At 49.1% G+C, this 23,331-nt stretch overlaps 1 protein-coding gene across 2 annotated transcripts in view; it reads right to left on the bottom strand.

Moving 5' to 3' along the window:
• The window catches only part of Prdm15 (PR/SET domain 15), a 63,376-nt gene extending 41,112 nt beyond the window's left edge, over positions 1-22,264 (bottom strand). For both annotated transcript variants that reach the window (XM_057765541.1, XM_057765542.1), the window contains exons 1-6: positions 22,221-22,264; positions 10,528-10,573; positions 9,870-9,963; positions 8,344-8,497; positions 5,778-6,030; positions 380-481 (exon numbers count right to left, since the gene is read on the bottom strand). In XM_057765541.1, coding sequence (XP_057621524.1) covers positions 380-481; positions 5,778-6,030; positions 8,344-8,497; positions 9,870-9,963; positions 10,528-10,564 — 640 coding nt within the window. In that variant the 5' untranslated portion in view covers positions 10,565-10,573; positions 22,221-22,264. The remainder of the gene's footprint in view (positions 1-379; positions 482-5,777; positions 6,031-8,343; positions 8,498-9,869; positions 9,964-10,527; positions 10,574-22,220) is intronic.
• Positions 22,265-23,331: the final 1,067 nt, after the last annotated feature.

Below are 23,331 nucleotides of genomic sequence, written 5' to 3'. Positions count from 1 at the left end.
GGACATCCTGACAACCATGGGCATGAGTCAACATGAATGAAAAAGCTCAGCACATGGGCTGGAGAGATAGCTAAGCAATTAAGAGCATTGGCTACTTTCCCAGAGGACCCAGGTTCAATTCTCAGCATCCACATTACAGCTCACAACTGTCTGTAACTCTTGTTCCAGGGGATTTGACACTCTCATAAACATAGGCAAAAATCCCAATATATATATAATAAAGACAATTTTTAAAAACCAAAACAAAAAAGAAAAACCAAAAAATGAACAAACAACAACAACAAAAAGAAATAAAAAAAGAGAAAGAAGAAAAAAAGAGCGAGCTCAATGCAACAGTCTGTCCACCTTGGGTAACCCCCATTTGCCACTTTCTCCTTACCATTCAGGAGCTGAAGCTCCAGGAAGGTGCTGGAACACACCTTACACACCCACTGGCCACGCTCAGGTTCTGCGGGGACACTGGGCTCAGGGGTGCCTGTAGCTGCAAGACACAAGACAGAAGGGTTAGCTACTGCAGCTGAGTAAGGTCTGATCCCTAGGTGATGATGACAAGGACAGAGATGCCCAGACTCATGAGCACATATATTCTAGGCACTGTCCTCAGTTTCACACACACTGACCACGTTCATCCCATTTTACAGATGAGGAATCTGGGCAGATGTGGTATCCCTGTGACTACCACAGGGTCAGCCCTGTCACCAGACGCATAATGTGCCCCCCCCCCCCCAATCACTAGCCTTGTGGGAGCAGAGTCCTTCAGATTCTCTGAGAGAAAAACAAGCCTTCAGGACCCACACTTGAGCTGGGCCTCATTGTGATGACCTGTAATACCAGCTACTTAGGCTGAACAAGATGACCAGAAGTCCAAGGCCCCCACTCTGGTCACAGAACAAATTCAAAGACAACTTGGCCATTTCGTGAGACCCTGTCTCAAAGTTTTGTTTTGCTTTAAAGGGGGGCTGGGTGTGTAGCTCAGAAGCAGAATACTTTACCTGTGTTCTTTCTATAGCAACACACACACACACGCATACACAACTCATGTTTAAATCTTCAGTGGCTCACATAACAGTGTATGTGGGACCTAAAACAGACACCTCACAGTGCTGGAGACTGAAATGGCTGTGGTCCTAGCCCAACATATCCCATGGAGATTTTTGTGATAAGAGTTGTGATAACTGTTGTGTGACAGGGAAGCCTGGTACCTGGGCAGGAGTAAACTTTAAAATGTTCAATTAAAAATAATCCCCACCTGGGGCAGAAGGCTACCACCCGGACAGTGTCTCTAGTCCTCCAATGACACTAGGAACCCAAGGAGGGACAAGGACAAGGAACACAGACTGACCTTGGCGATGCAGATGGGGAGGGGACTGCAGGCTCCTTTCCAAGTCACAGGCATTCTCCTGGGACCTGCACTGGGCGCTCCTCAAGATCTGGCTTAGCCAGTCTGTCCATGCGGCCAGCTTACAGCTACCCTTCTTGCCTGTTATATCCAGACCCATCACCATGTAGCTTAACACACCAGAGGCCACTCGGACAGAGGAAGTGCCTGAGTCCAGACAGTCTCCCAGATCTTCAACTATATACCCACCATGCACCAGGAAAGAGAACATTCCGTCTCTCTGCATCCTAAGCTAGTGCCAAGAACACAAAGAATAGAGATGGGGATGCAGACAATCACAGCTGGGGAAGAAGCATATGCAATGTGGAACCTGTCAGACTGAAATCAGAGATAGAAAAAGATAACAAAGAGGTGGCAGGTAGGAACTGCATCCTGAATGTCCCACCCTACGTCTGAACTCTTCTTTGCCACTTTCTAGGGTTCTGCTGGTTAGGGACTCCCAGGAAATTGGGAACAAATAGAAATGAGTCAAATTCCCACTTCTCATCCAGGTTCCCAAACATACAGAGGTTCCCAAGAAGGGGTTCAAAAAAGGAATCATTGGGGTCCAGCAAGAGCTCAGCAGGAAAAGGCACATGCCACCAACCCCAATGACCTGAGTTCAATGGGACCCATGAGATGAAGGAAAGAACCAAATCCCACAAGCTGACTCTAGCCCCATAGTGTGCACACACACATACACACACACACACACAAATAGTTTTTTAAAAGGAGCCCTTGGGACACTGGGCTGGGATTCCTTTCGTCTAAGAGGCACATCATCTCCTACAATAATCACACAAGAGAATTTATGCTGCCCCAAACAGGCCCCTAATCTTGGCTACCTGCTGCTCTGGCACTGAGTGAAGACTTCTCATTGAAAGAACCAGGCAGTCATGACAGAAGATTTGCCCAAAGGTAACTTTACAAGATAAAAACATTCTCTAAGAAAAAAAACCAAGAGGCAATAGCCAGCAGATGAGTCCCTAAGTACCACCTGACATTTCCTAACATAGGGAAATTGCTCAGCCAAACAGTGTGACACAGTCACAAAGTTTACAGCAACATGGACAGCATAAGAAGAGAAGTTTCAGGTGTGAGCACAGTTAAAACCAAGTAACAGAAGGGCAGGCACAGGCCAACTGTGAAAAGTCCAGCAGGATACACAGCAGCTCAGCTTGGGGCAGAGGGTCACTGAGGGTGAAATCAGGAGGGGAGGATGAGCTAATCTACAGGAGACTGTGGCAGAGTCACACACTTGCATACACCTACTGAAAGCCCCTGAAGTGAGTACTCAACACGTTGAGTTCAACTGAATACATTGAAACTGGTTTGAAAATTAGAAAACACTAATCACAAAGCCAGAGGCAGAGAGAGAGAGGGAGACAGACAGACAGACAAGCAGGCCAGACTGCAGGCATAACACGGCTTCCCAGGGACTAGAAGATGTTACCCTCTGTCTTTCCCAACAGAAGGGTGATTTTGAGCCCATGCTCCCCACTGCACCTACCTGTTCATGCCCTTTGGAGGAAAGCAAGCCACTCAATGTGGGCTCAGGGAAACATGAACCCAGAATAGCAGAACAAAGAATCCAAGTCCATTTTCAGGGGCATCATAGCTGAAGCAGGATGAAACCTGTATAACTTCTCTCTCTCTCTCTCTTCTTTTTCTTGCCTTTTTTTTTTTTTTTCCCCGAGACAGGGTTTCTCTATGGCTGTCCTGGAACTCACTCTGTAGACCAGCTTGGCATTGAACACACAGAGATCTGCTTGTTTCTGCCTCCCGAGTGCTGGGATTAAAGGTGCGAGCCTCCACATCTGGGTTGAAACCTGTGTTCTTTAAGCAGATGTTCCTAAACTCACAGAGCTGCCTGGTGAAGTTGCTGTTAAGTGTAAATACCAAGCCTACTGCACCCCCGCTGTGACAGTGAATAGTGTGGCTGTTCTCCTGGTGGTCATGTGGCCACTGAGAGCTGCAGTTGCCCAGCCTCGAGAGAATCCTACCACCTACCCATCACAGGGTGAGGTAAGACCAAAGCTTATAGCTTATAGTAGAGATTTTCTAGTCAATGTTCTCCACCCATGCCATCCATCATAAAAAAAAAAAAAAAAAAAATCATTAAATTGAACCATCAGAAGCTGGAGTCCATCCATATTTAGGACCTGATTTTAGAGGTCTACAAACTGATTTGTGCAACAAAGACACCCATCCAGGGTGAAATCTGAAAGGGGCAGGAAGAGAATAAAATGAGCTTTCCAGGCCAAAGCGTGGCCCACAGTACAGCTCCTGAGATCTCACCCACCTAGGGAGAGGACAAAGTGATGTCCACAAGACTTACTCACTCCACCTTGGGGTGACAAACTCTCTGGTACACACACAAGGACTAGCGCTAAGAAGAATGAAAAGTCCATCCCTCTCAGGTCCAACCAGGGAACTAATCAATCAGTACTCCTTTGTAGATGCTTCCCTCCTGTCTTCAGAGGCCTTGCTCTCTGTGGGCTTTTGAGACGTGGGCAAGGAGGGCTGCAATGCATGGTTTCTGCAGGGGGGATGCATTCGGTACATAGCCCAAGCTCTGTGAGGGTAATGCGGAGAGGGACTTAGGGAAAGGACAGATCGGTGGCCAGAGAGGTAGGTGGCAAGGTGTGATGGAAGTTGCCACTTAAACTGTCAGTGGGGAAGCCCAGGGGAGCATATGCTAGCAGCAGCCAGCCTGGAAGAGCCAAATAAGTGCTCCAAAGATAGAAAGACAAAGATTCAAGCTGCCATCTGGGTGACAGTAGCCAGTGACCTGCACCACTTACAAGTTGTTCCAACACACAGTGAAGTGTCTCTAGATTCCAGAGCTGGGAGAAGCCATATCTGTGCTTGGCTCCTTTTGTGCTGCTTTATGAGGCAGGGCCCAAGACATGCACCTAGGCTCTTCCATTCATCTAAACCACAAATGACTAGAAACACAGGACAGGACAGAGCTCTTGATTTATGAACCTCCACCTGTAAGATCTTGAACTGCCCCGTGAAGCCTTTCTATCCCACCACAGGAAGAAACCACTTGGATGTTGAAAACCCTTAGTAACAACAATGAGCAAGGCTGCTGCCCTGGGAGATGCAGGTTAATAGGGCAAGCACTGTGACTGGCTTCTCCATCAGGAGATCCTGAACCTAGTGGCTCACCGAAATAATTCCTCCATGCAGAACTACATTTCTTGAATGCATATGGACAAGACACACACAAACACATACATATACCTCTGTATATGTATATACATACAATCCTGTACATCTGTACTTACAGACAAGCATATGCACACATCTGTACATCTGAGCATATACAGGCACAGACCTATAAATCTACACAATGCTAATATAGGTACATACCTGTGCATCTGTATACATATATGTACTTCTAAATGACTACATATATTAACACATGTATGTAGTCCCATCGATTCATACACTCTAACACATATACAAACCTATACATCTAGAAGAATACAAAATGTGTACTGTGAATTGCATACATGCTGACAAATGCACAGATTGGTGCGCCTGCACACACACATCTGTAAACACACAAAGGCACTGTGCATCTGTTACTACACAAGAGCATGTGCTCTGCAGCTTAAAACAAACACATGCACACACCAAGGCATCTGTCTAGACATCCCACACTTTTGCCTGGGTACACACATGACTTGGGGAGGAGTGGCTATCCAGTACACAGTGGCAGTACCAGCACACTGACAGCACAGCAGCCAGATCTGTTGTTCCAGTCCTGGTTCCTTCACCTTCTACATTGTGATGTGGCTGCTTTCTGAGCCTCACCTTCTATACTGTCCCTGGTTCCCTCACCTTCTACACCAGCACTTCTCAATCTGTGGGTCACAAACCCTTGGGTGGGGGGGATTTGAACAACCCTTTTACAGGAGTTGCCTAAGACCACTCAAAACCAAATATTTACATTATAATTTATAACAGTAGCAAAAATAGTTATGAAGTAGCAATAAAAATAATCTTATGGTTGGGGTTACAACATGAAGAACTGTTCCGAAGAGTCAAAGCATTAGGAAGGTTGAGAACTGCTGTTCTGCACTGTCACTCAGCCTGTCCTGGACCTCACCTTCATTTGGCCATCCCTGGGCCTCTGTGCTTCCTCACAGCGCCAGGAGGGTGTGCCACTGTGGGAGCCCTGAGACCAAAGCAAGTGCCAACCTGTTTTATACCCAAGTGCCTCAAATCACCTAAAGACAGAGAGACACTGTCTCTGTCACCCCATAGGCCCAGGCATGGGGGCCAAGCACTGTACTGATTCCATCCCACTGCCCCCATCTCAGCTGCTGGCACCTTCATTAGCATCTCTGGCAAGGGGCCCAACCACAGTGAAGAAAATAAGATGTACCCTGGATGCTAGAGCAGGCCTGCTTCAGCATGGGCTTGTCCATCTTCTTGGCATAAAAGGCAGCATACCACACACGAAGTTCAGTGCCTGCAGGAATATCCCTCGAGGTGGTGAAATACACATCACTGCCGTGCTGGTAGGCTGTCAGGTTCTGGTGCCCAGGCTCTAGTGCTGGTCGCACCAGCATCATCCAATTGCAATCGTCTTCGTTGGAAGTGTCAAAGCACACAGGATGTCCGTCCTTCTGGAATACCTGAGGGGAGGATCATAGACGTTACTGACCATTCTATCAGTGTGGCATAGGACCGTGGGGAGACAACACTGCTTCTGATAGGACCTGCTGACGAGCTGTTTGCCACAGTCAGGGGATCAGAGAAAGATTTTGTGGCTTAGATGGCTCAGGTGGTAGGCACAGCAAAGAAGTTGAAGACATGCAGCAGGTCCCTCCTCGTTGGAGTATCTGAGTACTTTTGTGACCCAGATGGGGAAGAAGACACTTGAGCTCTCTCCTGTGCAGACATTGAGGAGACCCTGAGTTCTCCTGTGTAGATATAAAGGGGACCCTGAGCTCTCCTCCTGTGCAGAAGTTGAGAGGACCCTGAATTCTCCTCCTGTGCAGATGTTGTGGGGATCCTGAGCTCTCCTCCTGTGCAGATGTTGTGGGGACCCTGAGCTCTCCTCCTGTGCAGAAGTTGAGAGGACCCTGAATTCTCCTCCTGTGCAGATGTTGTGGGGATCCTGAGCTCTCCTCCTGTGCAGATGTTGTGGGGACCCTGAGCTCTCCTCCTGTGCAAACATCGAGAGGACCCTGAGCTCTCCTCCTGTGCAGACATCGAGGGGACCCTGAGCTCTCCTCCTGTGCAGACATCCAGGGGACCCTGAGCTCTCCTCCTGTGCAGACATCCAGGGGATCCTGAGCTCTCCTCCTGTGCAGACGTCAAGGGGAACCTGAGCTCTCCTCCTGTGCAGACGTCAAGGGGACCCTGAGTTCTCCTCCTGTGCAGATATCAAGGGGACCCTGAGCTCTCCTCCTGTGCAGATATCAAGGGGACCCTGAGCTCTCTTCCTGTGTAGATATAAAGGGGACCCTGAGCTCTCCTTCTGTGCAGACATCATGAAGACCCCGAGCTCTCCTCCTGTCCAGCATAACAATGAGATTTTCTCCCAGCCTCATTGGGAATGGGACACCTGAGTTCTCCCCATGGCTCAGGTAGATATCCAGAAATTGGAATTCTCCTCCTGGTTCTGCTCCAAGCACGGCATCAGCCGAGTTCTTCAGTTCAGGTAAGCTGTCCCTGGTCTGCAGCATCAGTACGGCTTCAGGGTTAATTGAGAGCAGGCAGAAAGAGCCCTTAGTGACTTTAAGTTTGAGTTAGCACAAGTGCAGGGTCTGTTCTCTACCTGTGGAATGATGATTGCTTCCTTAGGGACCCCGTTCCATTGCCAAGCTTTTCCTGAACAGACCCTCTAAGTTTGAGACCCTCAGAAATGCAGGGAAAAACCTGGAGGCCACCAGCTGCTCAGTGACCCCTAGTGGGTGTGGAAGGCACATTTCCACCCTCTCTCAGGGATACAGGGCTTCCCTTGGGACACAAAGGTGCTCAGAGCTAAGAACAAGTTGGCACCTGAAAATAACCTTTAGAATTGAGGAGGTGAAAAGAAGTCGAACAGGCATGAAGGAGTTTCCCCAGCCATGTGATGACACCAGTGTGTACCCATAACCTGGGCCCACAGAAGGCACTAAGCTATCTGCCTTTCTGGGCTCAGATTTAGGCCTTTCCAATCATTCTTTAGCACAGAATCTTTCTTTATACTTTCCTTACACATTTTTTTTTTTAAAGTATCTGCCATCAGGAATTTGTCTTTCCTCTTTGGCTGAAGTCTGTCCCATAAGCTCAATATCCCAGGAGTGCCAAACTCTGAGGCTATAACACCTAAGGTTGGTGGCTGCTTCTCTCCGGTCTCAGAAGAAGCACACTGTCTTTAGGACTGCTGAGGAGCAGCTCAGCCCTCATTTGTTTAGGTCCTAACTATTTCTGAAGGTTTGCCCTATGTGTGAGCCTCCTCAGTCTCAGAAGGCTTCCTGGGGTTTACTTTAGATCCTCAGTCATCCCTGTAACTGACGTCCAGTTTGTTTCTCTTGGTGTTATATCCAAGTTGGAGATACCCACTCTCCCTCAGCCAGATATGCTCTGTGCAGCCACCTAGCCCCATGCAGTTACTCAAGTCTCAGAGAGCCTCCTGCAACTCATACATGAGTAAGATTGCCACACTGGTGTAGGAAGCTACAGAGATCATTGCTATGCTGCAGCCACAGCACCTGCTGGGGTGGACAAGGGTCACACCAGCATGGGGTCACTCCTGTGTGCTCTTAAATGTACTCCCTAAAGGCCTACAAGTTAGTAGGCATTGTCTTAACCCTCACACTCTGAGGTATAACGCAAACTGAAGTGAAGAAAAGATTTACAAATCACCACCCCTCAGATGTCCTCATTCCATTCCCATCAGGAGTCATGCAGCCCCGGGTTCTGAGGGAGCCACAAAGTCCCTGCTCATGCAACTTTACCTTCAGTGGAAACGCAGACTCTTTCTCCCACTTCGCGACCCTCCTGGACTCAAATGGACCAAACTGTGTGCGCTTGACTAGCTGGGTTACTGCAAACACACCTTCAGCCCCATCATCCAGGCGTCTGATCTCCAGGTTAGAGGGGAGGGAGGACCTGAAAGCAGAAGTTTCAAAGAGGTCATGCCACCTTACCCACTGATCAGAGCAGCGCAGTGCCTACAAGCCCCCATCATGCTCCAATGTGGGGGCTGGTATATAAGAACTAAATCAGACAAGGCTATGACCTTCCAGGTTGTAGAGAAGGTGGAGGAAGGGAGAAAGAGAGGGGCACAGAGCATGTCAGGCTGGAGAACAAAGGGGGCTTCGGTCTGGGAGGGTTGGATCAGCTTCACTGAGGATGTGCCTTATTAGCCAGACTATAAGGTCAAAGAAAATGATGGGAAAGGAAGTCGTGGAGCTGGGACCTCAGGTTGGGCTAGTGGGAGACATGTCGAGAAGCAGACAGAGATAGACCATCCTCCTTGGGGATGAGCAGATGCTGGGAGAGTCAATGGCTCTGCACTCAATGTCTTCAGCTGGATTTTGATGGGCAGCTGGCACCTCACCCCCACAAAAGATCTGATCAGCTCTCTACTTTGGGCAAAAATATTTTGAAAACTTAAGCCACAAATAAAGATGAATAAATGGGGGTACATACCAGCTGGGAGATTTCTAGAAACAGTGATGAGACACTGAGTATTTTAGTTTAGCATCAGACCAAATCAGGCACCATCAGAGCCTCAGAGGGGTAACTGAGGTTCTCCAAGTCTCAAGCTACTTAGTAGCTTATGGGCCCTTACCCTAGATCTCTGAAGGCACAGACCTCACAGGAAAACAAGGGCGTGCAGAACAATACCTGGCTACTAAGCTGTCTCGGTACATCTGCAAGGTTTGTTTTTCCTGGTAGCTACAGAAGCTTGACCTGTTCCCTGGATTACCTACCCAGAACCCTTACCCGACTGAGCTTATTCTGTCCACAGTGCATACCTGTTCACAGAGGCCTAGATTCAGAACACAGACGAAACCCAATAGGCAATAATTTGTCCATCCCCCGCCTGAGACAGGGTTTCTCTGTATAGCCCTGGCTGTCCTGGAACTCACTTTGTAGGCCAGGCTGGCCTCAAACTCACAGAGATCACCCTGCCTGTACTTCCTGAGTGCTGAGATCAAAAATATGCACCATCACTACCTGGTGAATTTAGCCACTTTTGCTCAATGCATAAACTGATGAAGTCCAGGCTGACAGAGCCCAGATGCCAAGGTTCCTGACCATACCAAGGAAACACATCCTCATGCTTTGAAACTCTTAGGACTCATCCCAGCCTCTTGGGGATTGCCCACCCCCCCAACACACAGTCTTTCACTTTGACTCTCAAGCCTCCTTCTATCTGTAGACATTTGGGGCCTCTGCACCATGGCCACAGCAGACATGTAAAGAGCCCTTCTTCACAGACAGAACTGCTGTGAAAGCTTAGGCAATCACTCACCTTGCCCTGCTCAGTACAAAGGAGTCCTTGACCATGACCACAGGACCCAGTTCAGGACACTCTGAGTCGTGGTACTGGCTACAGTCTTCACACCCTGTAAAACAGACACTGAATGTTCAGAGAAAGAGAAACCCAAAGATCACAAACCTGGAAAAGGGGACTCTAATGCAATGAAGTTCATGAGACATGTGCTAACACAAAGACAAGCAAGGGTACAGTAGATACAGGAGGCCTGGTCACAGAAGTTACCTCTTAGTGCTGCTAAAAGCACAGAATGTCAAGCAAGAGCCCCAGTCGATGGCACTTTCAAACCCCACACATCATCTCCATGGTTAGGAAAACCAGAATCTAGGATAGTACTAACCCATTACCCTAAATCTCATACTCCTCACTCTTTCTAAACCTTGGGTGATTTTCTGAGTTAAAGGTCAGCCAGTCATGTGCCCCTAACGGAGTACTGAAGAGAAGTGATCTGAGGCCACAGCACTGTAGCAGACAGGTAATACCCAGGCTCTCAAAGCAATTGAACAAATTATAGAAGTGCATGTCGTGCTATACAAACAAAATGTGGCTGTAGCTTTCCCTAGACAGGAAGAGTCAATCCCATCTGCATTCTATGACATCATACTAGCCACAGAGAGGTCTATGGGTCACTTACAGATAAACATGATCTCCTCATTGCCATCTTCAGCCATTGTTAACACCTGTCAAGATACAAGAGCGATCAATTACAACATAGTTTATGTGTGGGTTTCCCTATGTGTACAGGTGCACATACACCTATGTGTGCAGGTGTGTGAAGGTCAAAGTCACTGTTAGATGCCAATCTTCTGGAGTTATCCACCTAGTTCTCTAAGATATGGACGTTCCCTGGGGCCTAGGGTCTGCCAGTGAGGCCAAGGATGGCCAAGGAGGAGCAGGGATTCTGTCACTGCCTCCCCAGTGCAGGAATTACAAGTACATGCCACAAGCCCAACTTTTAAAATGTAGGTACTGGGTATCGACCCCAGGTCCTCATGCTTGCCTGGAAAGCACTTAGTGAGCATCTCCTCAGATCACTAACAGTTTTTAGATAATCTCTTCTAAGGCTCCTTGGTCCTGTGCAGGGATATAACACGATGCTTTCAAGAGAACAAACACTGGAATCCCTACTTCTAACTTTTCTCACCTACAGTAATACTGTTTCTTAGGAAGAGCAATGGATTTGAATGCCTTCATGACAAGGGGGCCGTAATGAACTCAGATCTCCATTGTTTTGCAGCAGCTGTCATTTATAAAATATACACTGTATTTTAGAATCCACTTTTCTTGCTGCCGCTGATTCTGCACAGAGGCATTTCTACTGCAATCTGTCCTTCAGTATCTAGCTCGTGCCAATGATCTCATCATCCTGAGTGGGTAAAAAGTAGTGTCTGACACATAGCACGGTGGGTTCTCCTGCTCCCACATAGACCTTTGTCAAGCTACTTCTATTTCCCATGCATCCTTTGAAGGTTGTCTCAAAAGCCATCTCTATAGTGGACAGTTAAGCACAGACATGTGTTTCAGACAGAGTGATGCAGGTGTTGTTCATTCTGGGATATCAGATGCCTAAGCTCTAAGATAGATATAAAAACATCAACTCCATGCAGTTTGGAGAGAAACACAGTGGGGGGTCCTCAGCATGTCCCACCCAATAATCCTCCCCACTTCATATCCTTCCTGCTACCTGATCACTCTGCCTCTCTGGTGCGCACTGCTGATCATCATCTCAGGAAAGGATGCAAGCTGATACGCACCTCCTGAACGCTAGTCTCTCTTGCTCTCCAAACCCATCCCAACCCCAGCAACTTGAAGATTAGAACACAGGTAGCTTAACACTCCAGTGAAAAATCAGAGCAGCTGAACAAGCTATTACTGAGCAAAGAAGGGAAGGGTTGAGAACATCAGGATGGGAGCTATACACAATCCAGGCAGATGAATTCCCAGTTTTCAAGGTTTCCACACTGCCTTAAAATGCTAAAAGAAACTAGGCACATTAATCCCCAAACTCAGCATAACATTTTCCTTTTCTTGAATCAGTATCTAAGCTGGCTCAAGGGCCTACTAACTCTAACCCAGTTCTACGCCTCCGTCTGGCCTCAAAACTCCTGGCAGGTGGGTACCATGTGGAGTGGGTACCAACCCAGGATGGGGATAGTGGCTGGTCACTGAGCAGAAGGCAAGGAGGGATTGGCTTAGTTCCAGGGAATCATTCTGTGGTTAGTGCTTCTGGCTAGAGGCCTATGGGAAACAGAGCATCACAGAGGGGCATGCAAGATGAGCAAAGCTACCTTCTTCATGGCAGCTGAGAAGCAAATGTCTTCAGGGAGGGGCATTTCCCTAATGACCTAACTTTCTTCCACTAGGTTCCTCCTCCTAAAGGTTATGCCATCACCCACTAGCACCATCAGCTGGAGTCCAAGCTTGTAATCTACAAACTTCAGGTGGGCAGGTGGGCGTAAGAGTCACAACCGTAACAAGAAGCATCAGGGTCACACTCGTGTCATAAGAGCTTGAGGGTCTGTGTACTACAGCAGAAACCAACTCTACACACCAGTTACACGCAAATCAGAGGGCTCTGTAACCAGAACAGGTAACAGGAGGCTACCCCAAGCCATGGCTAGATCCCAGCAGGACACAGCCCACAAAGCTCATCAGAGCAGAGCAGAGGAAAAAGAATCTATTCTGTTCTGCTTGCTTTGGAACTAGAATCTGTACACAGAGGTGTGGTAGGGTGCTTCTCCCTAGGGTAGCAGCCTAGGCTCCAGTTCTACCCCTCCCAGCAGTACAAGGACAGGAACCCTGAGCCAGGAGGCTTTAGATGTTGTTGTAGAAAGTGAGAGCACAGGAAATGTTGTGAGGTTGGTCACTTTCATAGAGCTCAACATAGGAATCCTGGGCATTCTTTATTAGTAGTATCTGGTCTCCAAAGCACAGCTTCTAGACTCTTCTTCCAAGCCGGGGTCACGTGAAGTGATGGCGCACGTTCTCAAAATTTGCTCACATCCATTAATGTGCTTGGCTGTAGAAGCCAAGTTCTGTCCTCAGATTTCTATGACTCTCCCACATTAACAGAACAGTGTTGGTGTAGTAACATACATCTATGACCCCCCCCCACACACACACACAAAGCAGACTAAAGCAGAAAAACTGAGCTCAAGGCAAGTTGGGGCTATACAGGGATAGCTTGTCTAAAAACCAAAAGTGAGAAGGAAATCCCCAAAGAAGGAATTATAAAGTACTATCTAGTGCAAAAGAAGAAGGGGAAAGGTTGCCTCTCTCCAGTGTTTCAAAGTATGTTCCATGGACCAGGAGGCAGCACCAGTACTGAATGCTTACTGGATGCTCAAACACCCGCCCAGCAGTTGGCTAGGGCCCAGCAGGTTTTCTGTGCCCTTCAGCTGACTCAGCTGTAGCCCAAACCTGGTCCATGCCTACAGCACACCAATTAAACTTGGCTACAGTGGCAAAGGGCCACTGTGGATTATCAGGAAACCAAATGCATTTTCAGTGTCTAGGAGAGTCTGTCAAGGAACTCTTGAATCTAACTGGTTGGTGATACAAGTGAGGGTGGACTCCGGGCATATGTTCCCTAGCAGACACAGTTTGCACCAGGTGACAAGTGTAATCGTAATATTCACTCTCAAAGGGACAGGATCTACAATCATTGAGGGGACTGTGTAGATTAGGCTAACCTCTGGGCGTGTCCATGGTTATCTAGATTGGGATAACTAAAGGAAGAAAACCCACCTTAACTGTGGGCAGCACCATTCCGTGGGCTGGGGTCCTGGACTGAGTAAAAAAGAGAAAGCAAGCTGAGTATCAGCGTTCCTCACTCTCTGCTTCTGGAATGAGGATACAATGTGTTCATCTCCCTCATGCTCCTGCTATTACACTTTTCCCACTGTTGGACTGTATTCCGTCAAATAAGCTTTTTTTTCCTGTAAGTTACTTTTGTGTGGTATTTTATTGCAGCAATAGGAAAAATTAAATAAGACAAGCATGTTAATGGGAGCATTCAGTCTACCTACCCCAAGTTTAACCATGAAGCTACGGTGATGGAGATCTGGGCAGAAAAGAGCTCAACAGACACAGACCCACACACACCCGGTCGAGTTTCCACAATGACAGAAGTGGTTAAGAAGAGGGAGGGCCTTGTTCCCTCAAATGGTACTAGGATGGCTGGACATCCACATGCAAAAAATTAACTCTGACCCCACATCTTACTAAAAAAATAGTACAACTGGTGTGGTGAGCAGATAATCCCAGGATAACAAGGCTGAGGAAGGAGAATCACATGCTCCAGGTCAGCTGTGGCTATATAGAGGACCCTGTTTCAACATAAACCATTAAATCTGTTGACGTGTCCACATGGCTATTTCAGGATTCTTAAGGATTCTGTTCTGATGGCTGCTGACAGCACACATGAGAAGGGCACTCAACAGCCCGCCACTTCAGCCTTACTGTGAGGCTTCATGACTTCCAGCCTTAGTCTTTCCAGTTCCTTTGCCTCGCCACAGAATTTCTCTTCGTCCTATTTTTTTTTTTTTTTGCATTGTTTTGTTGAGACAGGGTCTGACTATGTGTCCCTGAAACTTGCTGTGTAAACCAAGCTGGTCTTGGACTCAAGACTTGAGTGTTGGATTCAAGGCATGCATTCCCATGCTGGGCTTCTCCATAGAAACTTTAGGACAACCCTGTTCACAGCTGTGAAAAGTTCTTGGAAGATTCAAACACATAGTCTTAGCTGCCCTTTGCTTACTCTCATACCCCAAGGATCCTCATGTACGTAATTCACGTTTAAGGAACTTTCTCACATTAAGTCTTGGAGATCTAGTTATGTTCTTCACTTACAATGGACCTTAGCTTGAATAGTTACAGCTCACGGATTTGAAAGTCATCTCGATTTAGAGGCCCTAGGGATTTCTGTTTAAACAAAAGGCCCACTGGCACAAGCTTTTAGGGCTATATTAATAGCAATAGGGGAGAAACCTCAATAGGGAAAAAGCAAATGAACAGTTTCTTAAACTCTGTACTGGGATCTAGGTTTGATAGGTCAGAAAGGAGCCGGGCGTTGGCAGAGAGAATCTTGAGCTAACACTCGTGAGCACTACAAACTCCACTCAAGATACACATCAGGCATTGGAGGTCTGGGGAATCTCTCAGAAAAGATCGGCTGGGCCAGGCAGTGGTGGCGCACGCCTTTAATCCCAGCACTCGGGAGGCAGAGGCAGGTGGATCTCTGTGAGTTCGAGACCAGCCTGGTCTACAAGAGCTAGTTCCAGGACTGGCTCCAAAACCACAGAGAAACCCTGTCTCGAAAAACCAAAAAAAAAAAAAAAAAAAAAAAAAAGAAAAGAAAAGAAAAGATCGCCTGGCCAGCAGCAGCTCATCAGCCTAGCTGGGTAGAGGGAACTTCCCTCTGTGATGGACAGGCTGAAGAGTCACTAGTGCATCAGTCCTGCACTAGTACAGGAGGGCTAGATGCCAGATTCCAGTGTATTTGCCACTGCGACGCTGCAGGTGATCATCACCCTTTCCTGGACCTTGGTTTCCTCAATGGACTATACACTCTTAGTTCCTTTCTGGTCTGCTCCAAACAACTGCCTGCAGGGTCTTCCCACCCTTAGTCCTATCACCTTGTCCTCCCATGCCTATTCCTGTGTGAAGACAGACACCTGAGGGCAGGTGCATACCTAGATGCAGATGCAGAATGGTTCCAGCATGCCGTCCATGCCAGAAGATCAGCACGACCACCAACCCAGAAGGGACCCCTTACTTAGACCTCTTGGTCACCTGAGCTCTAGCTCCCATATCTGGCTTTTTGGTCTGTGAGCTATTCCTAAGATTGTTTCCTATGAAGCGCGATGCTTTCTACCATTAAATGATTGTTCTTTTCTGAACTACCTGCTTATTTAGTGTCTTTTCCTGATGCTGGGATAAAATACTCTGACAAAAGTAACTTAAGAAAGGGTTTATTTTGGTTCATAGTTCAGTCTTGGTAGTCTAGTCAAGGCAGTAGGAGCTTGAAGGGGCCAGTCCGGAAGCAGATAGTGATAAATACTTCCCAATGTTCAGCTGACTTCCTCCATTTTACACAGTCAAGATATGCCCAAATCATTAAGTACAATCAAGACGAGCCCCCCCAGGCTTGCCCAGAGGCCCCTCCCAGGTGCCCCTTCATTCCGTCAGGCTGACAGTTAATTTTAGCCACCACACTGTGCCTGCCTTCTACACTCAGCACTCTGCTCTCAGCCCGGGCTCACCACCCTGTTAATCCCACTCTCTCCACCCATCTTTAAAATTCAGACTGTTCTCCTGTACCACAGAGCAGTGGACAGCAGGACCCGCACAGAGTTGAAGACAGTGTCACCAACCCGACCCTTTACAGGAGAAAATGCTCAATGCAAACAGAGGACCACAGTAGCCAAGCTATAGCTTCCTCCCTGCTGAACGACTGCTCTGCAGAAGGTCCTGCGCTTACCACCACAGACACCCAGGCCTGATTCCAAGGCACACGGGTGTCTTGCTGGGCCTGTGTCCTCTGAGCCTCAAGGACCCCACAGCCTACTGTCTTCATACAACACTTTCTGCTCACCAGCTCCACTCCCACATCAGCTCCTGCAGCCCTTACCTGGCCTAACTTCACAACCTGCAAGACAGGGCTTGTGACTGGATACTGCTCCTCCACCTGATTCTCTTGTTTTGAGCGTGTGTAGGGTTTGCTACCAGTATACCTACGTGGAGATCCTGCTGCTGCAGGAGGGGAGGCCGCACACTCCCACGTTCTCCACGGCTTCAGCTAGCTGTTTAGAAAGGTAAATGAATGAGTTGGGCCCCACGTCCACCCATTTCACTGACCCCCTTCTCAGATGCCTGCATGTTCCAAATCTTCCCAGCATTGACATCTTGCTTTGCTCTTACGGGCATTGTTTCCTGTGTTTCTACTCACTTCCTGCCCCGCCCCCCACCGCAGCTTCCCTGGAAAGCCTGGTTCTGGTTCTGGTCTGAGTGTGCCTACTGGAACCCTGAAGCATAGCAAGCTGCCAGGGCATGGCAATCTCACTCAGAATGCGAGATAGAACCCTTCTGGCCTACAGCTTCCAGCAAGCATCACCATGTCTGATTTCTTTCCAGCAATCAATGTACTTGTATGCAACTTCCATCTTCAGAACCCTCCAAGTCTGGTCTAGCCCCTGTATCTGAGTTCTTAGGGTTGGGCCTGCCACTCTGGTAGCTTGGAGTCCTTGGCTCTGAAGTTGCTTAGATTTTTTTCTTTCCTAACTTCTACACCCTTCCTAGCTCATCTACGGTTAGGTTTTATTTCCAATGTTCACTTCTGATTCTTGCAAAGGGGTTTCTGGCCAAAAGAGGTGTACAGCCTAGTCCATAAAAACAGAAACTGAGGCAGTGTGTTTAACTTGAAGATCCTAGCTCAGCCAGTCATGACAGCAGGAATGTGGCAGCCTGTGAGGAAGGAGTTCTAGAAGAATCTTGCCTAACACTGCGCTAAGCTAAGCAGCACTGTGAACCATCTCGGTAAAAGGCAAACTTGCCATAACTAACTAGCATGTGTTCATCAAACTTACAAAATGTCAAAGACCTGCAGAGGGAACTGGATACAGGGATATGTTTCTCAAAGGCAGCCTCTCAACTGTATGTGGTGAGTCTGCACACATCTGTAGACTCAAAGGCAGTCTCTTGACACAGTAGGTATGATCCCTTCTTCCCAGTCAGAAGGCCATGAAAGTCAACCCCTGCACACCCCTGGCACTGCCAAGAACTTAGGACACAGTTGGCTTCAGTACTATCCCTCGGGCCATGCCATTCATCCAAGGGATCCTGTGATATTGACACTTCCTATCAAACAGAGCCTGGACCAGGGGATATCTCAGCAGAGGGAAGCAGGGTTGTGGGGTCTTTAAAGCACTCTGGGTCTAATTTACACAATAAAGCTCATTAGATCCCACGGGCTCAGTGCCTGCTCCCACCCCATGTGACAGAGGTTGGAAGATAAGGGACTTCAGCAAGGCATTCACCTGTACAGGTTTCCTAAGGATTTACCCAGGTTCCCTTCCCAGCCTCCATGTCACCAGTTGCTATGTGGTCTCAAAACTCTGGCTGTGACATGGCTGTCACTGTGACGTTATCAGGAGGTGAGTGGGTGGGTCACAAGATGCTATCCCTTCTCGTGGACCTATATACATGGTCCTCCCCCACTTCCTCATTACTGATGCTCTCCCACATGACACCGCAAGATGGCCGGTGCCTAAACGTAAGGCCCCATCGCCCAGTCTCATGAACCCGGAAAGGTAACCTGAGGATACCCCGTCTATGGGGTTCCCGGTGCCCTCTAACCCAGCTGGGGACAGCCTCCATATGGTCTCGCTCTTTATATATTACATCGTCTGGGGAATTCTGTCATCTTACCAGCAAACAGACTAAGTCAGAAACCTTCCCCCCAATGTCAAATTCCTACCTACTGTTTAAGGTCTGTCCTAACACGGCTCTCCTTGCAAGTTCACAACAGAAAGTACCACACACTGAAAAGATGCCTCCCCACTTTCCCCCGGAAACTCTTCCTATTGCACCTCTTCTGGCAGCATCTATGGACACCCAGAACTCACTGAAATAAAAGGACTCTGCCTGGAGGTCACCCATGTGACTTCTCTTTCCTCCCCCTGTATAAGTCCTGGGAAAACTGCTGGCTTCCTCACCTCCTGGGGCAGTGGTTCTCAATCCTTCTAATGCCGCAACCTTTAATTCAGTTGCTCATGTTGTGGTGACCCCCAACCATGGAATTACTATGTTGCTATTTCATAACTGTAATTCTGCTACTATTATGAATCATAATGTAAATATCTTATGCAGGATAAAAGGGTTGAAACCCACTAGTTGAGAACTACTTCTATGGGCTCTGGAATGGGCGAGCCAGCTGCACAGCACACAGCTCCCCAGGTCTCTCTCTGTTGCCTACATCCCCCTCCACTCCAGATCCTGCTTTGCTTCTCTCACTGTGACATCTGTATGTCTGTACCTCTGTCCGCATGCAGTGGCCCTGCAGTGTCTCCTTGGCCATCCCCCCTCCCCTAGATTTGGCACAAAGTAGAAAGCCACCTCTAAGCCAGGATCACACCTCCCTAGACCTGGACCCAACTTTGAAGCTACTTAATGCTTGTCACCAGGCCCAGCACTCTCTCTGCCAACATCCCCACAAAAGTGTTTTTACCATTCTCCATTCCCCGTACTTCAGTACCAGCTTACCTGACCAGGCCTGGTTTTAAAGAACAGCAAGATATGAAAGTACCACTGACCTCTAAAACAGATCCTGATGTCACTCTTGTAAATACAGCTATTAAAATTTAAGCCCCATGATGGAATGGCCTCAGTCACCTCCAACTCACAGAAATCAGCTTCTCTTTAAGCATCAGCAAGCTGATCCCGCCTCTTCTCTGTATGCTCCTGCCTCCTTCCCTGGAGATCCTAAACTGTCCATTACACACTGCTGCCTGCAATTGCTCTCCTGACGCCCCTGTCGTAACTTCTCGCAACAAGTATGTCTATCCATTGAATCAGACATGATTTCACAGGACCACAGGCTGCGTTCATTTCTTCTGAGTGATCTGTGGCAGCCTTCACTGAACTGTCACTGAGCACCAAAAAAGGTCTAGTTTTGAGAAGCTGGTTCAGGGAAGTACACAGGGCATTTATCCTGCTGAGGATAAATGACCACTGTGGCTCTTCTCCTGGGAGACGAGAACAGAGTTACACGGGTGAGGAGATGGAGCACAGGCTGGAAACAGCAGGGCCTCATGCCTATCCTTCTGAGTTAAGAGGTGAAACTGCCAGTTAGGGAGGGCTTCAAGTTGTGGAGAGTGGCCACCCACAGTGACTTTGTATCTCCCATACCTGTGGAAGAAAACACCCATTCTCTAGGGCCATAACTATACTAAGTCAGAGGATGGATGGATCAATATGGTCTCCTGCCCTGGGCTAGTCAGCCAGGTCCCACCCATGCCCATGGCCTCTCTGAAGAACAGCTGAGGATGCCTAGACGGTAGGGCCAGCTGGTGCCTCCAGGACAGCAGCTATGTGCTTTTTAGTGACATCCTTCACGGCTGGATCACCGTCTCAGTGTTTCTGTCTACTCTGGCCTGTACTTGTGTGATGCCCTGGCTCTGCAAGGCGGCAGCCACAGGTTCAGCTCTAAGGACAGGGACCTTGTGTCATCCCTGATCAAATCTCTCTGTATCTTCCTGCTGCTTTTCCACCACGATCCATTGGCCTTCCCCAGCTTGAGATCCCAACTATGTGCCCACCCAGGCCACTGTACACTATCTGCCTGTCTACCTGAGCCCACTCTGCTCTACAGAGGCTAGACTCCCTCACAGCACTGGTCTTTCACCCAACCACCACTTCCTAGACAGATGGTTCTTGACCCGGTTCTGAGTGTGCCAACCTCTGCACACCCAGCCAGCCGCCTGCCTCCTTCATGTCCTAACCACTCCTAACGGGCGTTTCCTATGGTCTACACTGCCTCCTGCACCTCTTCCATGGCTCCCTGGGTGATGCAACATTTACCACAGAAATGGCCTGGTAAATGTGCCTGGGTAAGGCACCCTAAACAAGTATCAGCCTACAAATGATAAACTGAGTCTGGACAGCCTTTTAAGCCACAGCTGGTGACCAGTTTTAAGCTCCATCACACCTGCAAAATGCAGCAGTGTCTTCCCTGCCTTCTGCACAGATAACCATAGAGAGGGGAAAAAGACAGGAGGATATGGTAACAAAGGTAATTTTCAAAGGTAATCACACTAAGATAGCCATTGTTTTTAGACAGGGTCTCACTAAGAGGCCCAGGCTTCTCTGCACCTCAAGATCCTCCTGTCTCAGCCTCCTGGGTGCTGGGATCATAGCACTTGCCATCAGCCTAGCTGTGGTTATGTTTTAATTTACTCATTTGTCTCCTGGAGAAATAAACTACCCTGTCTGCTCCCCAAAGAGAACAATTAGTATATTCTTTGCTGACATTTGTGTAAAAACACAAATCACAGAAATAAAAAAAAAAAAGTAAGGAGAAAATTTAACACTTTTCCCTTGAATAATCTGATCTATAGGTTTTATTTCGGAGTAAGACAGTGATTTCAGGGGAAGTCTGAGAAAGAGGTTGCAGCAGGTAAGATGTGGAAAGCCTATAGGTTTGAAGCAAAATATGGTCAGGGTGTGTAGGGGATCATATCTCAGCAACTACATCATTGCAGTCTCCAGGGAGTAATGTCCCTGCCACCTCTGAGAGGTTCCCACAGAGTCAGAGACTTCTTCAGGTTTTACCCTTAAATCGCCTTCAGGCCAGTGGGGTTCTGCACTAGCACCTCCATTTGAGGGTTCTGACTGGCTCTAGCATATGTTTTTGAAAGAAGCGTTGGCAGCTTTAAATTCAGGCACAGGTCCACGTGTCTTCAGTTCACACACTTGCTTCTACCATTTTAATCCACCTCAGAGGAGGGGGACGCTTGTGAGCATGTGTGAAGAGGCTCTCCATCCACTGCAAGAAGGGCTCGGCTGGACAAGTGCGCACGAGCTACCCACCACGAGCTGGTGTTCTAACTCTGACCTCTCAAAACTCACCTCTGGAGCACTCAGGCTCCACCTGACCCTGGGCCCCTCCTGTCCACCCTCTTCCCAAATAGGAGGCGGGCACGTCTCCAGCCTTTCTTTCCACTGTGGTTCCTAGGCCACCAAAAGGTAGCGACAAGTAAAACGCCTGGGCCTCGGAGCCGTGGCGCAGCCTCGGACTTTCTTAAACGCCAAAGGGGCTGGAGAACAAGGCCCCTCCCTGGGCTGCGCCCGAAAACCGGGTAAGGCGGCCGGGTGGCTGGGAAGGGACTGTAGGGACCTGAGCCCGCAGCCACGCCGGGCCTGACTTTTGGCGCAACGGGGGCGCATCGCTCAAGCCTGGGCCGGGCGGGGGGCGCCGAGCCAGCGAGTGGGCGGCCGGGCGCGGGCTGGCGTGGGCCGGACTCGTGGCGGGCAGTTGGCGCGGGCCGTGTGCGCGGGACCGAGGTCGGGCACCCAGGGCGGAGGCCAAGCCCGCGGCGGCGGAACCCGGCGGGCGCAGGGCGATCCCGGAGCGGCTCCGGAATCCAGCCGGGTTTTGACTCCGATCGCCCACGGCGCCCGCGACTGTAACAAAGAACAGGCGGCGCGGCGGCCGGACCGGGGCGGACGCGGGGGGCGCGGGTGAAGGCCGAGCCTGGGCCGGGCGTGGGGCGCGGGGCGCGGCGGGAGGCACGCGGTGGGACCGCGGCGGGCCCGGGCCCGGGGCTTTACCTGCCTGTGGAATGTGCAGAGCGGGGTCGGATCCGGACTCCGGGTTGCGATCCGCTCCGGAAACTGCGCAGCACCGGAAGCCGGGGGGGCGGTGGCGCGGCATCGTGGGAGTTGTAGTGCGCAGCGCGGGCAGACGGGGCGGGCCTAGGACTCCCGGCTGCTGGGACCTGGAGCTGGAGACTACCGGCTTCACAGACAGAGAATCAGGGATAATTGGCGGCTTAGTAGGGGAACCTGGGACGGACTGTGTGGAGTGGTAGCTGGCAGGGGTTTTGTGGACAGTGAGAGTAGGAAACGACTGCGTGTATTGAAGCACCCGGGGACAGAGATGCGTGGTTGCAGAGATGGAGGATGATTGCCTTCCTGCACGGGGAGCGGGTAACTAACTGGCCGTGTGGATGGGGAACAGGAGAGGCAATAAAGTATGGAGAGTTTGTGGAGCAGGCTATGAGGATCCAGGGGAAGGGACTGAGTAGACGGGAAAGCTGGGGAGAGGGGCTTGTGTGGTCTATGAGAGTTGGCCAGACAGTGTATGGACTGAGGAGCTAGGCAGACAGGCTGTGTGTGAATAAGGGAGTGATATGAGTAGGTAGACAAAGAGCATCTCTGACCTTCAAGACACCTTTAAAACACAACCCCACCATCCCATACACCACTTTCATTGATTTTACTCATTCCAAAGTGCCCAAAGGGTCAGTTCTCTGGGCCTCTACACATGAATAGGACTAAATAAAACCAGGCAGTTTACGGGGGGGGGGGGGGGGGGGGGGGCGGGGGGGGAGTGACCGGTCACAGCAAGAAAAGCCATTGTAAATTTGGGGCTAAGGAAGACATGGAAGTGGAATGGATTATTGATTACTAAGCTATGAACTTTGCCTTGGAGCAAAGTTATGAAAGCAAAATTACTTGAAAGACTTTACACTGAGAAGAGAGCTCTCATTGCCAGGGTCCTCTGCTCCTACCCTCATGACCTACCCTGCTCCTGACCTCATGATTGTTTTCATCATATTTAGCTGCCTAGGCACTCAGGCCACTGTCAGTGGTGACCCAATAAGCCAGCTTTTTATTATTTATTTATTTATTTATTCTATTATTTTTTTGAGCTGGCAAG

The sequence above is a fragment of the Chionomys nivalis genome, chromosome 3 (genome assembly GCF_950005125.1).
Source record: "Chionomys nivalis chromosome 3, mChiNiv1.1, whole genome shotgun sequence".
NCBI lineage: Eukaryota > Metazoa > Chordata > Mammalia > Rodentia > Cricetidae > Chionomys > Chionomys nivalis.
The sequence above is the reverse complement of the archived record's forward strand: the minus strand, read 5'-3'. Positions and strand labels throughout refer to the sequence as shown.